The following is an 18,111-nucleotide window of genomic DNA, read 5'->3' on the forward strand; positions in this document are numbered from 1 at the left end:
AAAGCCATAGTAGCTAGTTTAAGTTTACATTTTTGTATCCATAATATAATTGACATCCAGACCCAAAACTTAATAGGAGGTTTAGGGGTAGTTATACATTTTTTTTTCAATCTACCTGTTATTTGTTTTGCATGGGTCTTGTTGGGTTTTTTTTTAAACGCATTTTATTACAAACTTGTATGAAAGTAGGTTGCAGCAATGAAACACCCCGAGAAACATACTTTCCAACAATCAGCGATTCAGTTTGTACAGATTTTTCACACCCCCCCCCCCCCCCCCCCCCCCCCCCCCGGGCGACGAACAGCTCCTCAAACACGGTCACAAACATCCCCCACCTTTTTCTCAAACTCCCCTGCTGAGCCCCTTCACTCATACTTTATCTTCTCTAACCGCAGGTAGTCGTACAGGTCACCCAACCATACTGCTACCCCCGGTGGCGATGCCGACCGCCACTCCAGCAAAATTCGTCGCCGTGCAATCAGAGAGGCAAAGGCCATGACATCGGCCTTCCTCCTCTCCATGAGCTCCGGCTTCTCTAAAACCCCAAATATCGCCACCAAAGGTCTACCTCCTCCACTATCCTGGCTAAGACCGCAAACACTCAGCCCAGAATCTTCCCAATTTTTCGCAACCCCAAAACATGTGCGTGTGATTCGCTGACACCGCCCCACCTCTCACACTCATCTGCTATCCCCTGAAAGAACCCACTCATTCTCGCCCGAGTCATATGCACCCTGTGCACCACCTTAATCTCTATCAGGCTCATCCTTGCACAAGAGGAGGTCCCGTTTACCCTTAGCAGTGCCTCACTCCATACTCCCCAATTGATCTCCATTCCCAACTCCACTTCCCATTGCTCCTTGATCTTCACCACCCGCTCGCCTCTCTGCTCCCCCAGCCGCTTATATATATCCCCAATTCTTTCCTCCCCTTCCACATCTGGAAGCAGCAGTCGCTCCAGCAGGGTGTATCCTGGCAACCTAGGGAACCCCCTCCAGACCTTTCGTGCAAAGTCCCTAACCTGTAGACACCTGAACTTATTACCCCTCGGCAGCTCTGCCCTCTCCCTGAGCTCCTCCAGACTGGCGAACTCTTCCTCCAAATACAGATCCCTCACCTTGACCAGCCCCACTTCCCTCCACCTCCCGTATACACTATCCACACACTCACATCCCTTCCCCCCCCCCCCCCGGCTCAGACCCATGATTCTTGCACAGCGGAGTTAGCACCAACATCCCTTCCACCCTAAAATGCCCCCTCAGCTGATTCCATATCTTCACCGTGGAAAGCACCACTGGGCTCCCTGAGTACCTACTCGGAGCCATTGGCAATGCTGCCGTCACCATAGTCCTCAAACAAGACCCCTTACAAGATTCCTCCTCCATCCTAACCCACTTTACCCCTTCTCCTTCCCACCACCGCCACACCTTGTCCACATTCGCCGCCCAATAATAAGGAAGCAAGTTCGGCAACGCTAACTTCTGCCTCTTTTGCTTGGGTTTTGTAGCGGTCTGGCTGAATCTGTATTATATTTGCAGGCCATTACACCATAAAGTAGCCATGTTTGTTGACAGAATTATGAAATGAGAAGAGAGGAACTGCACGCCAACCTGAATAATGCTTGCATGAGGAGAGATTGCAGAGATCAATCTTCAGGTTGTTCATGTTCATTGATATGAACCAGCTGGGAGCTGTAAACTAAAATAACCAAATTTACTGAATGACCTCCCAATGAAGAAATTACTAACAAGATTCTAACTTTTATTGCTTTTACTTTGATATGAATCCGAGCCAACACAAAGTGAACATGAATTAACAGGCAAATGATACTTCAAATAAAAATGTATAAATTTCACTTTAAATAGTCAACGCGACAAAGACACATCTTGCATAACCGCAAGCATTCCCCTTCAGCATGATTAGCACTACAGGTTCACAGTGTGCTGTCAAATAGTCACATAGGGTAGGTCAGGAGTCCTATCCGACAACAGCTTTCACAGATATGGGGCGAAATTCTCCGCCCCCATGGGGAGGCCCAACACCGGAGTGGTTGGCGCTACGCCGGGACCCCCCACCCCGCCGGGTAGGGGAGAATCCCGCCCATGATTACCATCAGCAAGACACACTTTCTATGAACCCTTTCTTTCCAGGGTCATGACAGTCTTGATGGTATAGTTTCCCAGAGTTCTTTTCAGCCAACCAACTAATCTGGCTCATGGTTTTAGCCACTTCTGGGAAAACACACAGCTTTTTCTCATCTGCTATTTATTTACGCAGATTTCCAGGTTTTAGATTTTTTTTTATTTAGCTGTTTAACGCATTTCTTCCAAAGAGCTCTCATCTCTGGCAAACAGAAAAACTGACTTCCTTAAATGATTTGTTTCTCCTCAAGAATTCAATGTGGTCCTGTTCCTGTCAACTTTCTCTTTGATGAACTAAATTGCATTGTGTTGTGGTTCTGGGTACTAAGGTATTTCTCTTCACTTTACTATCTGATGGCTTTCTCCATTTAACTTCTCTAGTTGGAGAAATGTATGCATCTTGCCCTTCCTTGTCCAGCTCTTCTGCCTGTGGTTCTCCTTTATGCCTGCAGCTCTGCTTTGTGTCTGCTAGCCAAGTGGCTTCAAGTCTTAATTGCCTTCCTGTTGGTAATGCTTCCAGGTGAAGGGTTGCCCGGTCACATGAACCAGTACTTCTTATTCCCCAAGGAAATTACAGTTGATCTCTTTACAACTGATGCAAACTCATTAAAAAACAATTACCAATTCCGCAGATCTTTTTCAAGAAATTACAAATTTTCCTCACTATACCGCTTGCAGGCCAAATGTCACCATGTTATTGTGTTCAAGTTGCTAACTGTCGAAAGAATGGGAGTTGATATGTAGAAACAGCAATACATGCACATTTGATTATTGTTTGTGAAATTGATCCTTTTTTTCATTTGTTTTTATTAATAGGCCACTGGTCAGATCACTTTCCACTCAGCAGCTGTTTGACCACTGGCAAAAGAGACATCCCGTTTTCTTTGTGTATGTTGGCGGTGAATCTCCGTTGAAGGTTTGGAAATAAATGCATTTTAAACATAGCTCAATCTCGAGTAATTTCTCCTGATTAGTTGCCTTAACTTTGGATAATTGGAGGATGTCTCAAATATCGATGGAAACGAGGCTTCCGCCAATCTTCCACCAAACTTGCATCAGCCAGTCGGGAGGAACACCACAAAAGGTGTGAGGTGTTACGACCGCAGCTGATGTTTTGGCTGATCATAATCTGTTTTGTTTTTATATTGTAGAAACGAGGAGGGATAGCTACTGAACTCAAAAGCACAGACCTCCAGTGATAACTTTTAACATTTGAAGAATGTTTATTAAAAGAAAAGATAAAACTTAAACACGCAAGATAAAAGATACACAGAAAAGAACGTACAAAATAATCCCCAAAAATGTTTTATCAACGGTACACAATGAAACTATATAGTTCAGCAACAGCCGTTATCAATTCTTAATTGAACAATCCTTGAAATATTACCCAAATTAAGAAATTGCCTTTCACTGCAAACCAATTTGCAATGTATGACTTCCCAGAACCAAAACTTGCTGATGTGGTTTTCCAAAGGCAGATTCGAACAAACTAATTCTACTTCACAGGAGAAATATCATCCTGACCTAAGATTGAGTTGCTTTCTTCATTTAAAAATCTCTCATAGCCAAAACAGAGAAGCTGGCCTTCGATGAGAGATTCCCCCATAGCAACTCCCAGTTGATAATTCTTGAATACCTTTTTGCTCTTTTATCTTTGTTTTCTATTGTCTTCACAAATTCCTTCAAACTTGAGTTTCCCACATATTAAAATGTTTCATGTTCTTGTCATATCTCAAATTTGGATCAATAAAATCTTAAAAGCGTCTGCCCCTGCTTACTTACGAATCTCCTGTAAGGCGCAAATGTTCCATGACATCTTTGAACCTATTTTGAAATTCAATAGCTACACAACAATTCCAACACTTAATTCCAAATGTAAATTTCAAATCTACTCTCTTTACTGTAAATCGAAAGCCAGCATCAGGCCTCAATATAAATGCAAAAATAAAATACTTTTGCCCTTTCATCCCTTAGACTCCACAGAGAATTTGACTCCGATTAGTCCCGGGCCCACAGACACTGCTTTCCTTACTGACACAGAATATATTCATGACACAAAAAAATGCACATCATCAGAGGACAGGAAGTCGGGGGAAGAGGGTTAAGTGGAGAGTTCCACTTCTGATCATAGTTGCAGTCAGTTGAGTGTCAGCAAGATGTGTGTGTGATGACCTTTGCTGGACAGGAAGACAGTACTCTGCTGTGAAGTATCATAGACCAGGTGTTGAGACCAAGAATATTGTGAGAGCAGTGCCATGCATGGATCCAGGAAATGAAAAGGCGCTGATAGAGGTGGATGAAGAGGGGACCCTAATTCCCAGAGAGTGCCAGTGCAGGTAACTGAAGCCATTTTTAAAAAACACAGCTGTGCATTGGGTTTCATAAACAAGAACATAAAGAATAAAGGGTGGAATTTACCGCTGTTCACGTCGGCAGGATATTCCGGACCCACCGACGGTGCACCCCCTCCTCGAGTTTCCCGGTGACGAGGGGCTCATCCAATAGGAAATCCCGTTAACCACGGCGGGACCAGAAGATCCCGCTGGCAGGCCGCCACCACTGCCGAAAAACACGCAGCAGGTTGCTAGCTAAATCCTGCCCATGAGTAAAGAAACAATCATAAATTTGAACAAAACACTGCCATTAATAAAAGTCACAAAAGAATGCACAATGTAGATTCACCAGAAATATGCCCAGAAACGGAAATTGTGCTTACGAGGTGAGACTTTATGTGCTAAAATAATTTCCACTGGAACAGCAAAGGTTAAGAAGAGATTTAATAGATTTCTTAAATTATGAAAGGTTTTAGTAGAATGAATAAATAATGACATTCCTCTGACTGGGATTCAGTAATGAGGGGTCATTAATGCAATATGGTCACTAAGCCAGTAAGGAGACAAATTAGAAGAAATCTTTGTCCACGTATTTGTTTTTTATTCATTCATTCAAGAGATGTGGGTTTCACTGCTAACCCATCCCTAATTGCCCTTGAGGAGGTTGTTGCAGCATAGAATAGAATGCATTATGACGTGAGCTGGCTGATTGTTGTATCTTTTAACTGAAGATAGATGAATATTTGGATCTGAATAAGCAACAATAATAGTGAATAAATTGAACACTCTGATTTATTTATTTATTGGTTGCTCCAGCAGCTGGTTCTGACACACTGGCCCAAATGGCCTCTTGTGCTGTATAATTATGATCCAAAGCTTTAACTTCTTTATACACTGTGCATCTGACGTAGCAAAAGAGCAGAGCTATTTTTTCCACTTCTTACATCTACCTATCGTTTTTTGATTGGAATAGTACAGAAAGAGGGCAGCACGGTGGCACAGTGGTTAGCATTGCTGCCTACGGCGCTGAGGACCTGGGTTCGAATCCCGGCCCTGGGTCACTGTCTGTGAGGAGTTTGCACATTCTCCCCGTGTCTGCGTGGGTTTCGCCCCCACAACCCAAAGATGTGCAGGTTAGGTGGATTGGCCACTCTAAATTGCCCCTTAATTGGAAAAAATAATTGGGTACTCTAAATTTAAAAAAAAAGGAATAGTACAGAAATAAATTATTTTTAAAATCTATGAAGAAACTGATATGCAGTCCACGCGTTTCTATTTTGAGGAGGATGCTCCAGATTTTCTGCAGGGTTTATGTCTCAAAACCAGAAATGCATCTAATAAAAACTATTAGTCATAAAATGTTAAGTAAATCTGAAAAATGTATTTGCAATTTATTTCAGCTTGCAATGAGTTCTTAGCTACATGATAGGGGGGAAAAGTACTGTCAAGAACTGTGTTTTAATCCTTAGCATTCTTATAATTTTGCTCTCCACTAGGAAAAGTTCTTTGAGGTGGCGGCAGAACTGATTGTGTATACCTACTTCTTTTCTGCTTCAGAGGATGCTTTACCAGAGGTGATTCTTTTCAAGTTATTTGTCATGTGCCTTTCAAATTGTAATTATATTTTTTTCTGCTGCAAATGCCAGTAGGTCCTACCAGCGGTTTCTTTCACATATAAGCAAATCTATTATCGACTCATTCTCCTACTGTCAGCCATGGCGCTGTTGATAGCACGCTCGCCTCTGAATCATAAAGTTTGGGCATCAAATCACACGCCAGGGCTTGAGTACAAAAAAATGATCACTGCGGACTTTCCAGTGAAATACTGAGGGAGCACTGCACAGCACTATCAGAGGTGCTGCATCTCGGATGAGAGATCAAACTCTGGTTCCGCCTGCTTGGCTGGATGTGAAAGATCCCTTGGCACTATTTCTTAGCGAAGGGAAATTATTCCGAGTATCAAAGTGCTGGAAATGGTCAGCAAGTTTGACAGCATCTGTGGAGTAAAATGGAGTTCATGTTAGAGGTTTAAAGATGGCCAGTGGTTGTGAAAAGTGCAAATCTTTCTTTCTTTTACTCACAAGCAACTTTATCCCTTTTGTTTAGTCTGCCAAAACAGTGTTTCACCCTTTTTCAATGTTGGCCACCCATAATTGTTCCAGTTTTAATTTCAGTTAATTGCCTGTACATTAGCTGGTTTAGTGGTAGTGAAATACAGGGATGTTGGAAGGAATAGCTTGCAGGAGTTGAAATCTGTAAACACTGAAATGCAGAATTCCTCAACTATCCCGTACCAGCCTCCCCGGACAGGCGCCGGAATGTGGCGACTAGGGGCTTTTCACAGTAACTTCATTGACGCCTACTCGTGACAATAAGCGATTTTCATTTCATTTCATTTTCATAGCCTGAGATGCTTGTACAGAAAATCATTAATGATGCAGCACGGAAAGATGCTGTTTAGTCCACTGAGTCAATGCCTACTCTTTCAAAAGAGCAGTCCATAGAATCTCCACAGTGCCTAAGGAGGCCATTTGGCCATTGGGTCTGCACTAACCCTCCAATAGAGCACCCTACCTAGGCCCACTCTCCCACCCTATCCTATCCCTGTAACCCCACCTAACCTACGCATCTTTGGACACTTAAGGGACAGCTTATTATGGCCAATACACCTAACCTGCACATCTTTGGGCTGTGGGAGCAAACCAGAGCACCCAGAGGAAACCCAAATACACACGGGGAGAACATGTAAACTCCACACACATAGTCACCTAAAGTGGGAATCGAACCCGGGTCCCTGGCACTGTGAGATAGCCATACTAACCACTGTGCTACCGTGCCGCCACTCCAGTTTGTTAATTGTATCATTTGATGTTGAGTATTGAGGGAGCATTAACTGAGTGGTTACCTGCGCACATATAACGAGACACTGACACAGGTTTTGGAGTGGAGTCAGAAATATAAATCTGTCCTAAGAAAAGACTGGCTTTGGATTCTTCCTTCTTCTGACTATCAGGAGTATAAGTCTGTCTCTATTTATAAAGCCCAGGATCCCATATATAGAACAGTACAGCACAGAACAGGCCCTTCGGCCCTCGATGTTGTGCCGAGCAATGATCACCCTACTCAAACCCACGTATCCACCCTGTACCCGTAACCCAACAACCCCCCCGAACCTTACTTTTTAGGACACTACGGGCAATTTAGCATGGCCAATCCACCTAACCCGCACATCTTTGGACTGTGGGAGGAAACCCACGCACACACGGGGAGGACGTGCAGACTCCGCACAGATAGTGACCCAGCCGGGAATCGAACCTGGGACCCTGGAGCTGTGAAGCATTTATGCTAACCACCATGCTACCGTGCTGGTAACATGGTGCTGATTTTATTAATTCACACATGCACCACATACACACACGTGTATAAGCTGCTTTTGATTATTGTTTATTCTTTGAAGAGAGTGTTGTGTTTTGGGTGTCCCTTGGGTGAGTTGAGTTTTCCTACAGGTGCCACAACAGGTGCACAAGATTGAATTTGAATTGATCTCTGTGGGCGGACTGCATAATCTCTTACCCAAACTAAGGAGACCCTCTGGGGTGCTGATGATTGTCCAACTGAACTAGTTCATTGGGACTTCAGGTGCAATCCTGTCATTGGGGGCTGCGATTCTACCTAGTATCTGTAATTAACCATAAAAGCAGCAATACATTTGCCAGTACATTGTGGTTTTAGTTGGTTAAATTCAACTATCTTTACCCATGCTGGGAGATTCCTGAACCAAGTCTGCTGTTCACCATACCTGGCAAGTGGAGAATAGTTAGATGGATTTCTCAGTAATTTGAATGCTGGTGCGATGATGGAATTTTGTGGGTCCCAATTTTAAGGAATGGCTTGTATACGATAGTTGGCCTGCAACATGAAGTGTATGTATGGGGCCTGGTAAGCCTGATGATTATGATTAAACATGGAATTTGTGCACCTTCATTGACAATGGACATATTCTCCTAGAGTTTTTGTTCTGGTTTTCCACCCTATCTGCCCAACTGCCCTGGATTAATGATACCACGGATCAGAAGATTGTTGGAAGAGACCTGATGAACAGGTTCCCTGCTGTCCCTCAAGGCTCATGGTTTAAATGGTTATTTCAAGAGCAAGCGCAAACCTGTTCTTTGTGTTATTAGTTGAGGAATGGATTTTGGCCAGGAAACCAGGAAAACTTGCCCGTTCTTCCAAAATTACCATTGACTCATTTGCATCACCACACCGAGCTGCCTGGGCCTGCATTTAATGTTTCATCAGAAAAATAGCGGGGGCGATTCTCCAATTATGGAGCCCAAGTGTTCGCGCCGTCGTGAACACCGTTGCGTTTCATCACGGTGCGAACGGGGCCCGGGTACGACCAATTCTGGCCCCCACATGGGGCCAGCACGGCGCTGGAGCGGTTCACGCCGCTCCAGCCTCCTTTCCCAGCGCTAAATGGGCACCGCGCCAACCCACGCATGCGCGAGGGACTTCTTTAGCCGCCAGCCTCGACTCAACATGGCGTCGGTGTTCAGGGGCTGGCCACGCCAGCAAGTAGGCCGGGGGGGGGGCGCGGAGAGGCCGGCCCGCCGATTGGTGGGCCCCGATCGCGGGCCAGACCCCATCGGAGCCCCCCCCCCCCCCCCCCCCCCCCCCCCCCCCCCGGTGAAGGAGCCCCCAGCCGTTCACACAGAGTTCCCGCCGGCAGTGACCAGGGGTGAACGGCGCCGGCAGGACTCTTGTCGGATCCGCTCGGCACATCCAAGCCGGAGAATTAGCGGCCCAGCTGATTTCAGCGGCCCGCGGCTAGTGCCACGGCAAAAGTGCCGGTGCAAATGGCGCCAATTCTCCGCACCTTGGAGAATCTCGTGGCGCGGTTGCGGCGATTCTCTGGCCCGGCGCGGGGCTCGGAGAATCTCCCCCAGCATCTCTAGCATTGGCATGTGCCCTTGATGTTGCATTGAAGTATCAGCCTAGATTCTGTGCTCAGGAATTGAACTTGAGCCCTTCTCACTCTTGAGAGAGTGTTGACACTGAGCCATGGCTGACACCTCATGGTATCACATGGCTCTTACAAATTGACAAAGTGTACTGAGTTGTAGAAATGTGTTCTTTAAAGGAAGAAATTGTTTCTAATTATGGTGTAACTACATTCCCTTGACCACCTCCCACACCACAAATTGTGTGTCTGAAGGCGGCAGGGTTTCGGATGTTCTTGCTGAAAACAACAGCAAAGTTAACTAGCTGTTTCCATGTGTCAGTATAGTGTAACCAAGGAGGATGGATTATTTTGAAAATATATCCTTTAGTTAGCCTGCAAAAATCTTCATTGCTAATGCAAAAAAAATCTGGGCAGTTTGCATGAGTTTGTGATGATGTTTTTCCACCAGGATGTCTCCGTCCAGGAACTTCCTGCCGTATTGGTGGTCAAAGATGGAACCTACTACACATATGATGGTGAGTCCAGAAAGCATGGTTTGTTCTTGATCCTAATGGATTTTTTGACTCGCGGGCATGATTTTGTCATATGGATTTGATATTTTTTTTTGCAATGTGGTTCACAACATTTAAACAGCGGAAACTGCAGCCTGCCACTGACTGGGTAAGGTGATTGTCAATTCCTGCTTTTACAGCATCATAAAATGTGACATTGGGCTTGTCACGATATTTTCCACTCCCGAGGCCAAACCCACCAGTGGGAACAGAAAATCCCTGCCCTCATCCTCAGTGTTACTTTCAGCACAAAGGGTAACGCCATAAATGTTAGGCTGCTGTCTACTGTAGATAATGTATCGCGGTTCGATGCTGTTGTATATCCTGTGCACGGACCCCATGCCTTTCGCGTGACAGAATTGACTCTTGCTATTTGCATGGTAGCACAACCTAGCAGGTAAAATAGTGCAGTGCCTTGAGGAATAAAGTGGATATTATGTTTTCCTTGTGCCTTTATGTTCTGCCTCAGTGTTTTCAAAAGCAAACTGAGGAAAAGATTTGTGCGCAAGGTCAGGTGTGAGCTATTAAAGTACTTTGTTTTATAGATAGCAAGTTAACATACAAAGCAGTGCTTATGCTTGGATTCTGATATAATATAGCATAGAGATTGGTGGGGGCAACCTGATGGAGGGATTGAAAGTGGATGAGAATTTTAAAATAGAGCCATTGCAGAACGAGGTGCCACTGTATGTCAGCAAGCACAGAAATAATGGGTAAACTGAGATTTATGAGCATTAGGATATGAGCAATAGACTTTGGATGTGCTCGGGGGTGCAAAGTAGGAGGCTGGCCAGCAGAGCATTGAAATAGTCCAAGTACAGAGGTAAAAAGGTATGATGACTGGAAGACTTTAGGACGATTGGATTGTAAGTGTTGGGCAATTTAAGGTTTAAACGCCTGCGGTTAGAACATAGAACATAGAACAGTACAGCACAGAACAGGCCCTTCGGCCCTCAATGTTGTGCCGAGCCATGATCACCCTACTCAACCCACGTATCCACCCTATACCCGTAACCCAACAACCCCCCCCCTTAACCTTACTTTTATTAGGACACTACGGGCAATTTAGCATGGCCAATCCACCTAACCCGCACATCTTTGGACTGTGGGAGGAAACCGGAGCACCCGGAGGAAACCCACGCACACAGGGGGAGGACGTGCAGACTCCACACAGACAGTGACCCAGCCGGGAATCGAACCTGGGACCCTGGAGCTGTGAAGCATTTATGCTAACCACCATGCTACCCTGCTGCCCTGCTGGTTAGAATGTGTTTGACTGCAGTGGTCATGTTTTCTTTTAAAGAAATCTGTTTTGCATGGCCTGGGTGCTTTTGGCAGCCAAACGGTGAAATTGACAAAGGAATATATTTTTTAGTCTGGATTAATGGACTGTGGTTTGATTGGGAAAGTCTTTGGGGAGTTGATGTCCCCCTGAAGAGATCATTTATTTCTCAGCTTGAGGAAATGAGGTCATTGTTGGGTGGAGCCAAGAAACGCAGATGGACATTTTGAGAAGCTTTAGAGAGGTAGTTTTTGAAAAAAAGCTTTTGGAGAGAGGGGCTTTTAAAAAATCTTTATTGTCACAAGTAGACTTACATTAACACTGCAATGAAGTTACTGTGAAAAGCCCCTAATCGTCACATTCCGGTGCCTGTTTGGGTACACTGCGTGAGCATTCAGATTGTGCAAATTACCTAACAGGACATCTTTGGGGACTTGTTCGAGGAAACTGGAGCACCTGGAGGAAATCCACACAGATATGGGGAGAACATGCAGACTCCGCACAGACAGTGATCCAAGCTGGGAATCGAACAAGATGCGAAAACCAACTGTGTTAACCACTATGCTACCGTTAAATTCTGATCTGCCTGACGCTGAGTCCATAATTCTCCCACAAGAGTTGAATTCTGGGCCGGGATTCTCCCCTACCCAGCGGGGCGGGGTATCCCGGTGTAGCGGAGTGGCACCAACCACTCCGGCGGCGGGCCTCCCCAAAGGTGTGGAATTCTCTGCACCTTTTAGGGGCTAGGCCCGTGCCGAAGTGGTTTCCGCCACGCCGACTGGCGCCAAAACCGGCGCCAACGGCCTTTGGCGCCCAGCGTCGAGGCTGGCCGAAAGGCCTTCGCCGGTCCGCGCATGCGCCGGTGCGCAGCGGCCATTGACATCACCACCAGTGCATGCGCGACAGGGGGGATCTCTTCCACCTCCACTAACCCTAACCCTAACCCCCCCCCCCCCCCCCCCCCCCCGGGGCCCGCTCGCGCCCAATCCCGCCGGCACCAGAGGTGTTCCAATTCCCGCCGGCGGGAGAGGCCTGTCAGCGGCGTGACTTTGGCCCATCGCGGGCTGGAAAATCGCCGCGGGGGTTGGCACGCCGATCGGTGGGGCGTGATTCCCGCTACCGCCGATTCCTGGGTGGCGGAGAATTCCACCCACGGTGGGGGCGGAATTTATGCCGGCCCCGGTGATTCCCCGACCCTGCGGGGGTCAGAGAATTCCGTCCCTGATCTGCCTGACACGGAGATAGATTAAGAGCTCTATGATTTTCTTCTTGTTGTTTAGTGGGAAATTGAGTAGTGGTGTTTAAGGGGTGATTGTAATCTGTTCTTTGATGTTAACAGGTTATGTATTCATAATGAATCTTTTGTGTTAAAAGTAATCAAGCCCTATTTCTTCATGCAATCACTCCTGGAGCAAATCATTCTTTCCGCACAGTCCAACAAATTAACTAAAATATTGGTGTTTCGGTCCTGTATCCCAGCCACTGTTGGGGTCAGGTCTGGGATCGTAATAATGGACAAGGGTTTCAACAGCAGATGAGCTGAGGCGGAGAGTTGGTATTGTTACGGAAATACAAGTTGGATATAGAGCTAATATGCTGTTTGAATAAATTATGACACAAAAGTGCAGGAAGATAGGTTCAACAGCCTCAGATAGTTGCCAAGAATAAGGGTCGAGTTTGTGGCTAAGGAACAGAGTAGCAGGGACCAAAATACACTGATTTTGGTCTTCCCAATACCAGTTGGATGAAATTTCTGTTTTTCCAATACTGCATGTCTTACAAGTAGGGACATCAAATTTTTTATTTAAACTACCACTCAAATGCAGAGGTGTTTTATTATCAGAGTTGCCTAAGTGGTCTGAAAGTGTACACACCTGCTCTCACCGTTCGTGAAAACGGCCGCAAAGTTCCGTTCCCGACAACCATGGCACCGATTGGCATGGCCGTGCCAAGGGTGGTATGGGCCCGCGATCGGTGGGCACCAATCGGGGGCAGCGGGTCCGAAACCAACGCACTCTTTGTTCCTCCGCCGCCCCGCTGGATCAGTCCGTGGGGCGGCTGAGGGGCATGACGGCCCGCGCATGCGCGGGTTTGACGCATATGCATGATGACGTCATCCGCGCATGCGCGGCTGACGCCATCGTGCACGTCAGCCGCCGTGACCCTTGGCGCGCGGGCTTAGCGACTTTCGCTAAGCCTGCGATGCCGTGGTTCACGGGGCCCCACTGCTAGCCCCGACCGGGGAGCAGAATCGGGTCTCGGGAGGGGGCGCGGAGGCTGCCGTGAAACACGGCCAGTTTCACGGCAGCCTTTACGACTCTCCGCATTTGCGGAGAACCGCGCCCCTTATCTTGCCGGAAAGTCTCTGGTAAGTCAGAGGGGTGGGGGAGGTGCTTGGGGAAGGTGTAGTTGTGACCAAAATATACCGTGGAGCTGGCCTGAGCACTCCTGCTGCTCCTGGATGTACAGTAAGTTTAAACAGTAACTTTTTTTAATAAACATCCATAATTTTCTAGTTTCTAGTTTCATCCACACAAGCAAATGCTGATCAGAGCAGGCCAAATGATTCCCCCTCTTGGGGCAGCCCAATTTTTCCAGAGCTTTGAAAACTGGCACCCTTCATCAGCAAGGAGTCAAACGACTGTTCTAGGTTGTCACGATGACTCAGCTGTTCTGTCAAATCACCAGGCTTCCGTACAACATTTCTGCAGTGCAGTTTGGTAGCAATATTCAGAGCTACGGGTGTAAACCCACATCCTGTCTCATCAAATCAATTTTATTGAGATACTGCCAAGCTAATTGCTCCAAATGTACTTTTTGTACTGCAATGAGTAGAATAATGGGTTTTAACTCCAAATGTAACCTGCAACATAAAGAATTCAGTAACAAGCTCAGTGACGTATTTTTGACTCGATCTCTATGAAATAGAACATAGAACAGTACAGCACAGAACAGGCCCTTCGGCCCTCGATGTTGTGCCGAGCAATGATCACCCTACTCAAACCCACGTATCCACCCTATACCCGTAACCCAACAACCCCCCCTTAACCTTACTTTTAGGACACTACGGGCAATTTAGCATGGCCAATCCACCTAACCCGCACATCTTTGGACTGTGGGAGGAAACCGGGGCACCTGGAGGAAACCCACGCACACACTGGGAGGACGTGCAGACTCCGCACAGACAGTGACCCAGCCGGGAACCGAACCTGGGACCCTGGAGCTGTGAAGCATTTATGCTAACCACCATGCTACCGTGCTGCCCCTTGGAACTCCGGTTAAAGGCACTATAGGGTTGCATTCCTGGGCATATTTTTGGACTCAGACTCGGCACTTCTTGAGTGCCACACACTTGTCAATGTCTGTGCTACGCAGCTGAAGGCATGGCCGCCAATATTAAGGTGAAGGGCATGGGATGTGCAAGAGGCCAGTCAGAGGAATATAGCTCTTGAACTCGAGCATTAGGTCAGGAGTTGGCCATTAGTCCCCACAAGCCTGCTGTGCCATTCCGCAAGATCATGGTTGATCTGTTTGTGGCCAAAACTCCACTTTCCTGTCTGCCCTCGATCACCCTTGACTCCCTTGTTGATTAAAACATATCTAATTCCGTCTTGACTATATTCAATGACCCTACCTCCAGTGCTCACTGTGGAAAAGAATTCCACAGATTAACACCCCTCAGAGAAAAAGGTTCTCCTCATCTCAGTCTTAAAAGGGAGACCTCTAATTTATGAATTGTATTGCTTGGTTCTAGATGCCCCTGCCCTCTCCCATCAAAGAGAGATTCCCTCAGGATCCTATATGTTTCAATAAAATCACCTTTCATTCTCCTAACTTCCAATGGGTAAAGGCAACCTGTTCAACCTTTCTTAATAAGATAAGACTTCATCCCAGGAATCATTCAAGTGAACGTCTCTGAGTTGGCAATGCAATTCTATCTATCCTAAGTAAGGAGACCAAACTGTTACACAGGACTTCACCCTGTACAATTTTCCTACTTTTATACTGTATTTCTCTTTCTTACAATAAATGCTAAATTCCATTTGCCTTCCTAATCACTTGCTATACCTGCACACCAACGTTTTGTGATTATGTACCAGAACACCCAGAGCCCCCTCTGGGGCCAATGGGTGGGGCAGGTGTGTGGATATAAGGGAAGGCAAGAGTTGGGGAGACACAGGACCATCAGACACTTAATCCAGATTGGCACTCAAATGTAGCGTCAGAACTCACTTTTTGAGTTATTAAATTTCTATTCCTGCAGCTGAATATGAAAGATGTTATGGCAATCTCTGAAATATAGCAAGACGTTCTCCCAGTGTTCAAATCAACATTGTCTTAAATAGATCCACCAAAAACAGATTAACTTGGGCGTTCACCTTGCTAGTTTTTTTTTCTGAAGTCTTGCTATGTATTTAATGATTGGTACGTTTGTCTGCATGTTATTCACTGCACTACACTCTAACTCCTTGTATTCAAAGCCCTTATTCTTTAGCCATTGTCTGCACCTTTGAAGGGGAATTCTGAAATCTGAGTTTGTACCAGCCAGTAACTAAATTTCTTGTGTTATCATTCCAGTTGACCAAGCAAATACTGTAGTGTTAAGAATGAATCATCTAATGTCCTTATTGGAAAGGTTTTGAGTAGCACATTCTTTTGCATCTTTTTCAGCATTAATTGCAGGGGGAATTCTTCAATCTGAGCTTCTTTCAGCCAGTAACCAGTAAATTCCCTGGATTAATCACAAATTCTTTTGCGCTCACGTTTTATTGAAACAAAAGGGTTTCAAATTGTGCAAATGCCTGTCATGGGAAGTTTCCTGTAAGTCAGGATGTTTAAAATTAGCTGAGGGGGAAATTTTACGGAGTACGCAGGAGTGAGAAACATAGTGAACAAGGTGACTAAAGTAGGCAGCAAGCAAAATTTTGATTTCCCAAATGTGGGTTCAGATGCAGAGATTAAATCAGCAACATATAAACTGTGTTGGCCACATGCCATCCTGTGGTGGTTTCAATAGTTGTAATAGATTTGTATGACATGATTGCTCATTGGTGCAAAAATGTTTTTTAATTACATCATCCTTTCAAGATAAAATCAGAAATGATAGCTTGAAAGAAGTACAACAGAACAGGCAACATTTGGGGAGTCTTGCATCAGCTAGCATCCTCAAGAATGGTACGATGGAAGGGCTTCAGTTATGTGTGGAGAGACTAGAGAATCTGGAATTGTTATTCTTCAAGCGGAGAAACTTAGAAGGGAGATTTAATATCGGGTGCTCGAGTTATAAGAAGTTTTGATAATATGGGGAAACTGTTTCCACTGTCAGGAGGGTCGATGAGCAGAAGAGCAGATTTAAGATTATTTGTAGCACAGACAAATGAGAACTTTTTTTTAATAGCTCGTTTTCATAGGATCCCTCCAGTGCAAAAGGAGGCCATTTGGCCCATCGAGACTGCACTGACCCTTCGAAAGACCACCCCACCCAGGCCCAATCCCCCATCCTATTACCTTTTTAAAAATATTTTTACTAAAGGTATTTTGCATATGTACATAAAAACATCAGAAGACCACAAAACTCAGGATCAAAGAACACAGGCCCACAACATCCCCTGATACCCATCCCACAACACTTCCTGCCCTCTTAATTGCCCCGTCCCCATCCCACTGACATCTTAATTCCCCTTGAAGAAATCGATAAACGGCTTCCAGCCCCCTCTCCCATAAGGTGAACTTGACCTTCTCCAGAAATTCTACCAAGTCACTCACCAATACCAGCTCAAAGCAATCCGTCTCTGGGCTATCAGGAAGGCAAAAGCCAATACATCGGCATCGCTTCCCCCACCTGGACTCCCAGATCTTCCGACATGCAAACTGTCGCCATCTCCGGACTCCGGGCCACCCCTACCCCCAGATTCTCGGACATGACATCTGAGAACCCCTGCCAGAACCCCCTCATGGTGATGTGGATGCTGCCCGAAAGGGTGAGGCAGTAGAAACTGATTCAATAGTAAAAGGAAATTGAGTGAACGCTTGAAATGAAAGTATTTTCAGGGAGAGGGGTACGAAAATTTCCAACATCGCTATATTGTGCTGACAGTTGTGCTGCTTGCTGGGTGGGCTTCCGCAAGAGCCAGGGGCAGTAGCGGGGTGGCCATGTGTGCTGTAGGGTCGGGGTGGACGGGCACGGACAACCATTGCTGCAGCCTGCAGGACAGCCATGCAGCTACGCACGCTGTTAACTGCCCACTGTGAACTTAGCGCTATGGGTCGTATGGGTGCCTCCCCGGGCCATCTTCCTAGGTACCTTCTAGCCCCAGCCGACCCATCAACGGGATGGGCTGCTCCAGAGCAGCCACTGACATATTCTTGGCTGGTATGAGGATATATGGGAAGTGGAGTGCCTACATGCAGCTCCTGCTTGTCAGGCGCTCGAGTGCCACTTCCGACCCCGGCTGTGTATGGTATGGAACGCATTCACGCCGCTGTCGAGGCACCGGTGCATGGCATTCTGTTAGACACCCGGTTCTGGCCTCTATTTTCAATTGGCGAGTGAGTCTTCCGCCCAATCGTGCTTCACGATTCCATTGTCGCTGGAGGGAGAAACACGCCCATCGTCTTTTGAGCCAGGGTTCCATTTTGGGATTGCAACAAGTTGAGGTTCAAGTGCATGGAGAAATGGAAGAGGGATCTAAGGAAGGACAGAGATGGTAATTTACAGGCATAGTGGAGTGTAATGGGAATGGTCTGCCATCTGGGTGTCGTGGTAGGAAAATAAGAGCTTAAGGGGCAGTGTAAGTACTGTCCAAATGTTGGTCCATCTCAGGGTGTCGCTGGCGAAATC

At 46.3% G+C, this 18,111-nt stretch overlaps 1 protein-coding gene across 2 annotated transcripts in view; it reads left to right on the forward strand.

The window, feature by feature from the left end:
* Positions 1-18,111, forward strand: part of LOC119972758 (protein disulfide-isomerase TMX3-like) — a 161,682-nt gene that overhangs the window by 90,307 nt on the left and 53,264 nt on the right. For both annotated transcript variants that reach the window (XM_038810082.1, XM_038810084.1), the window contains 3 exons: positions 2,958-3,057; positions 5,971-6,048; positions 9,886-9,952. In XM_038810082.1, coding sequence (XP_038666010.1) covers positions 2,958-3,057; positions 5,971-6,048; positions 9,886-9,952 — 245 coding nt within the window. The remainder of the gene's footprint in view (positions 1-2,957; positions 3,058-5,970; positions 6,049-9,885; positions 9,953-18,111) is intronic.

This window comes from Scyliorhinus canicula, chromosome 10 (genome assembly GCF_902713615.1).
Source record: "Scyliorhinus canicula chromosome 10, sScyCan1.1, whole genome shotgun sequence".
NCBI lineage: Eukaryota > Metazoa > Chordata > Chondrichthyes > Carcharhiniformes > Scyliorhinidae > Scyliorhinus > Scyliorhinus canicula.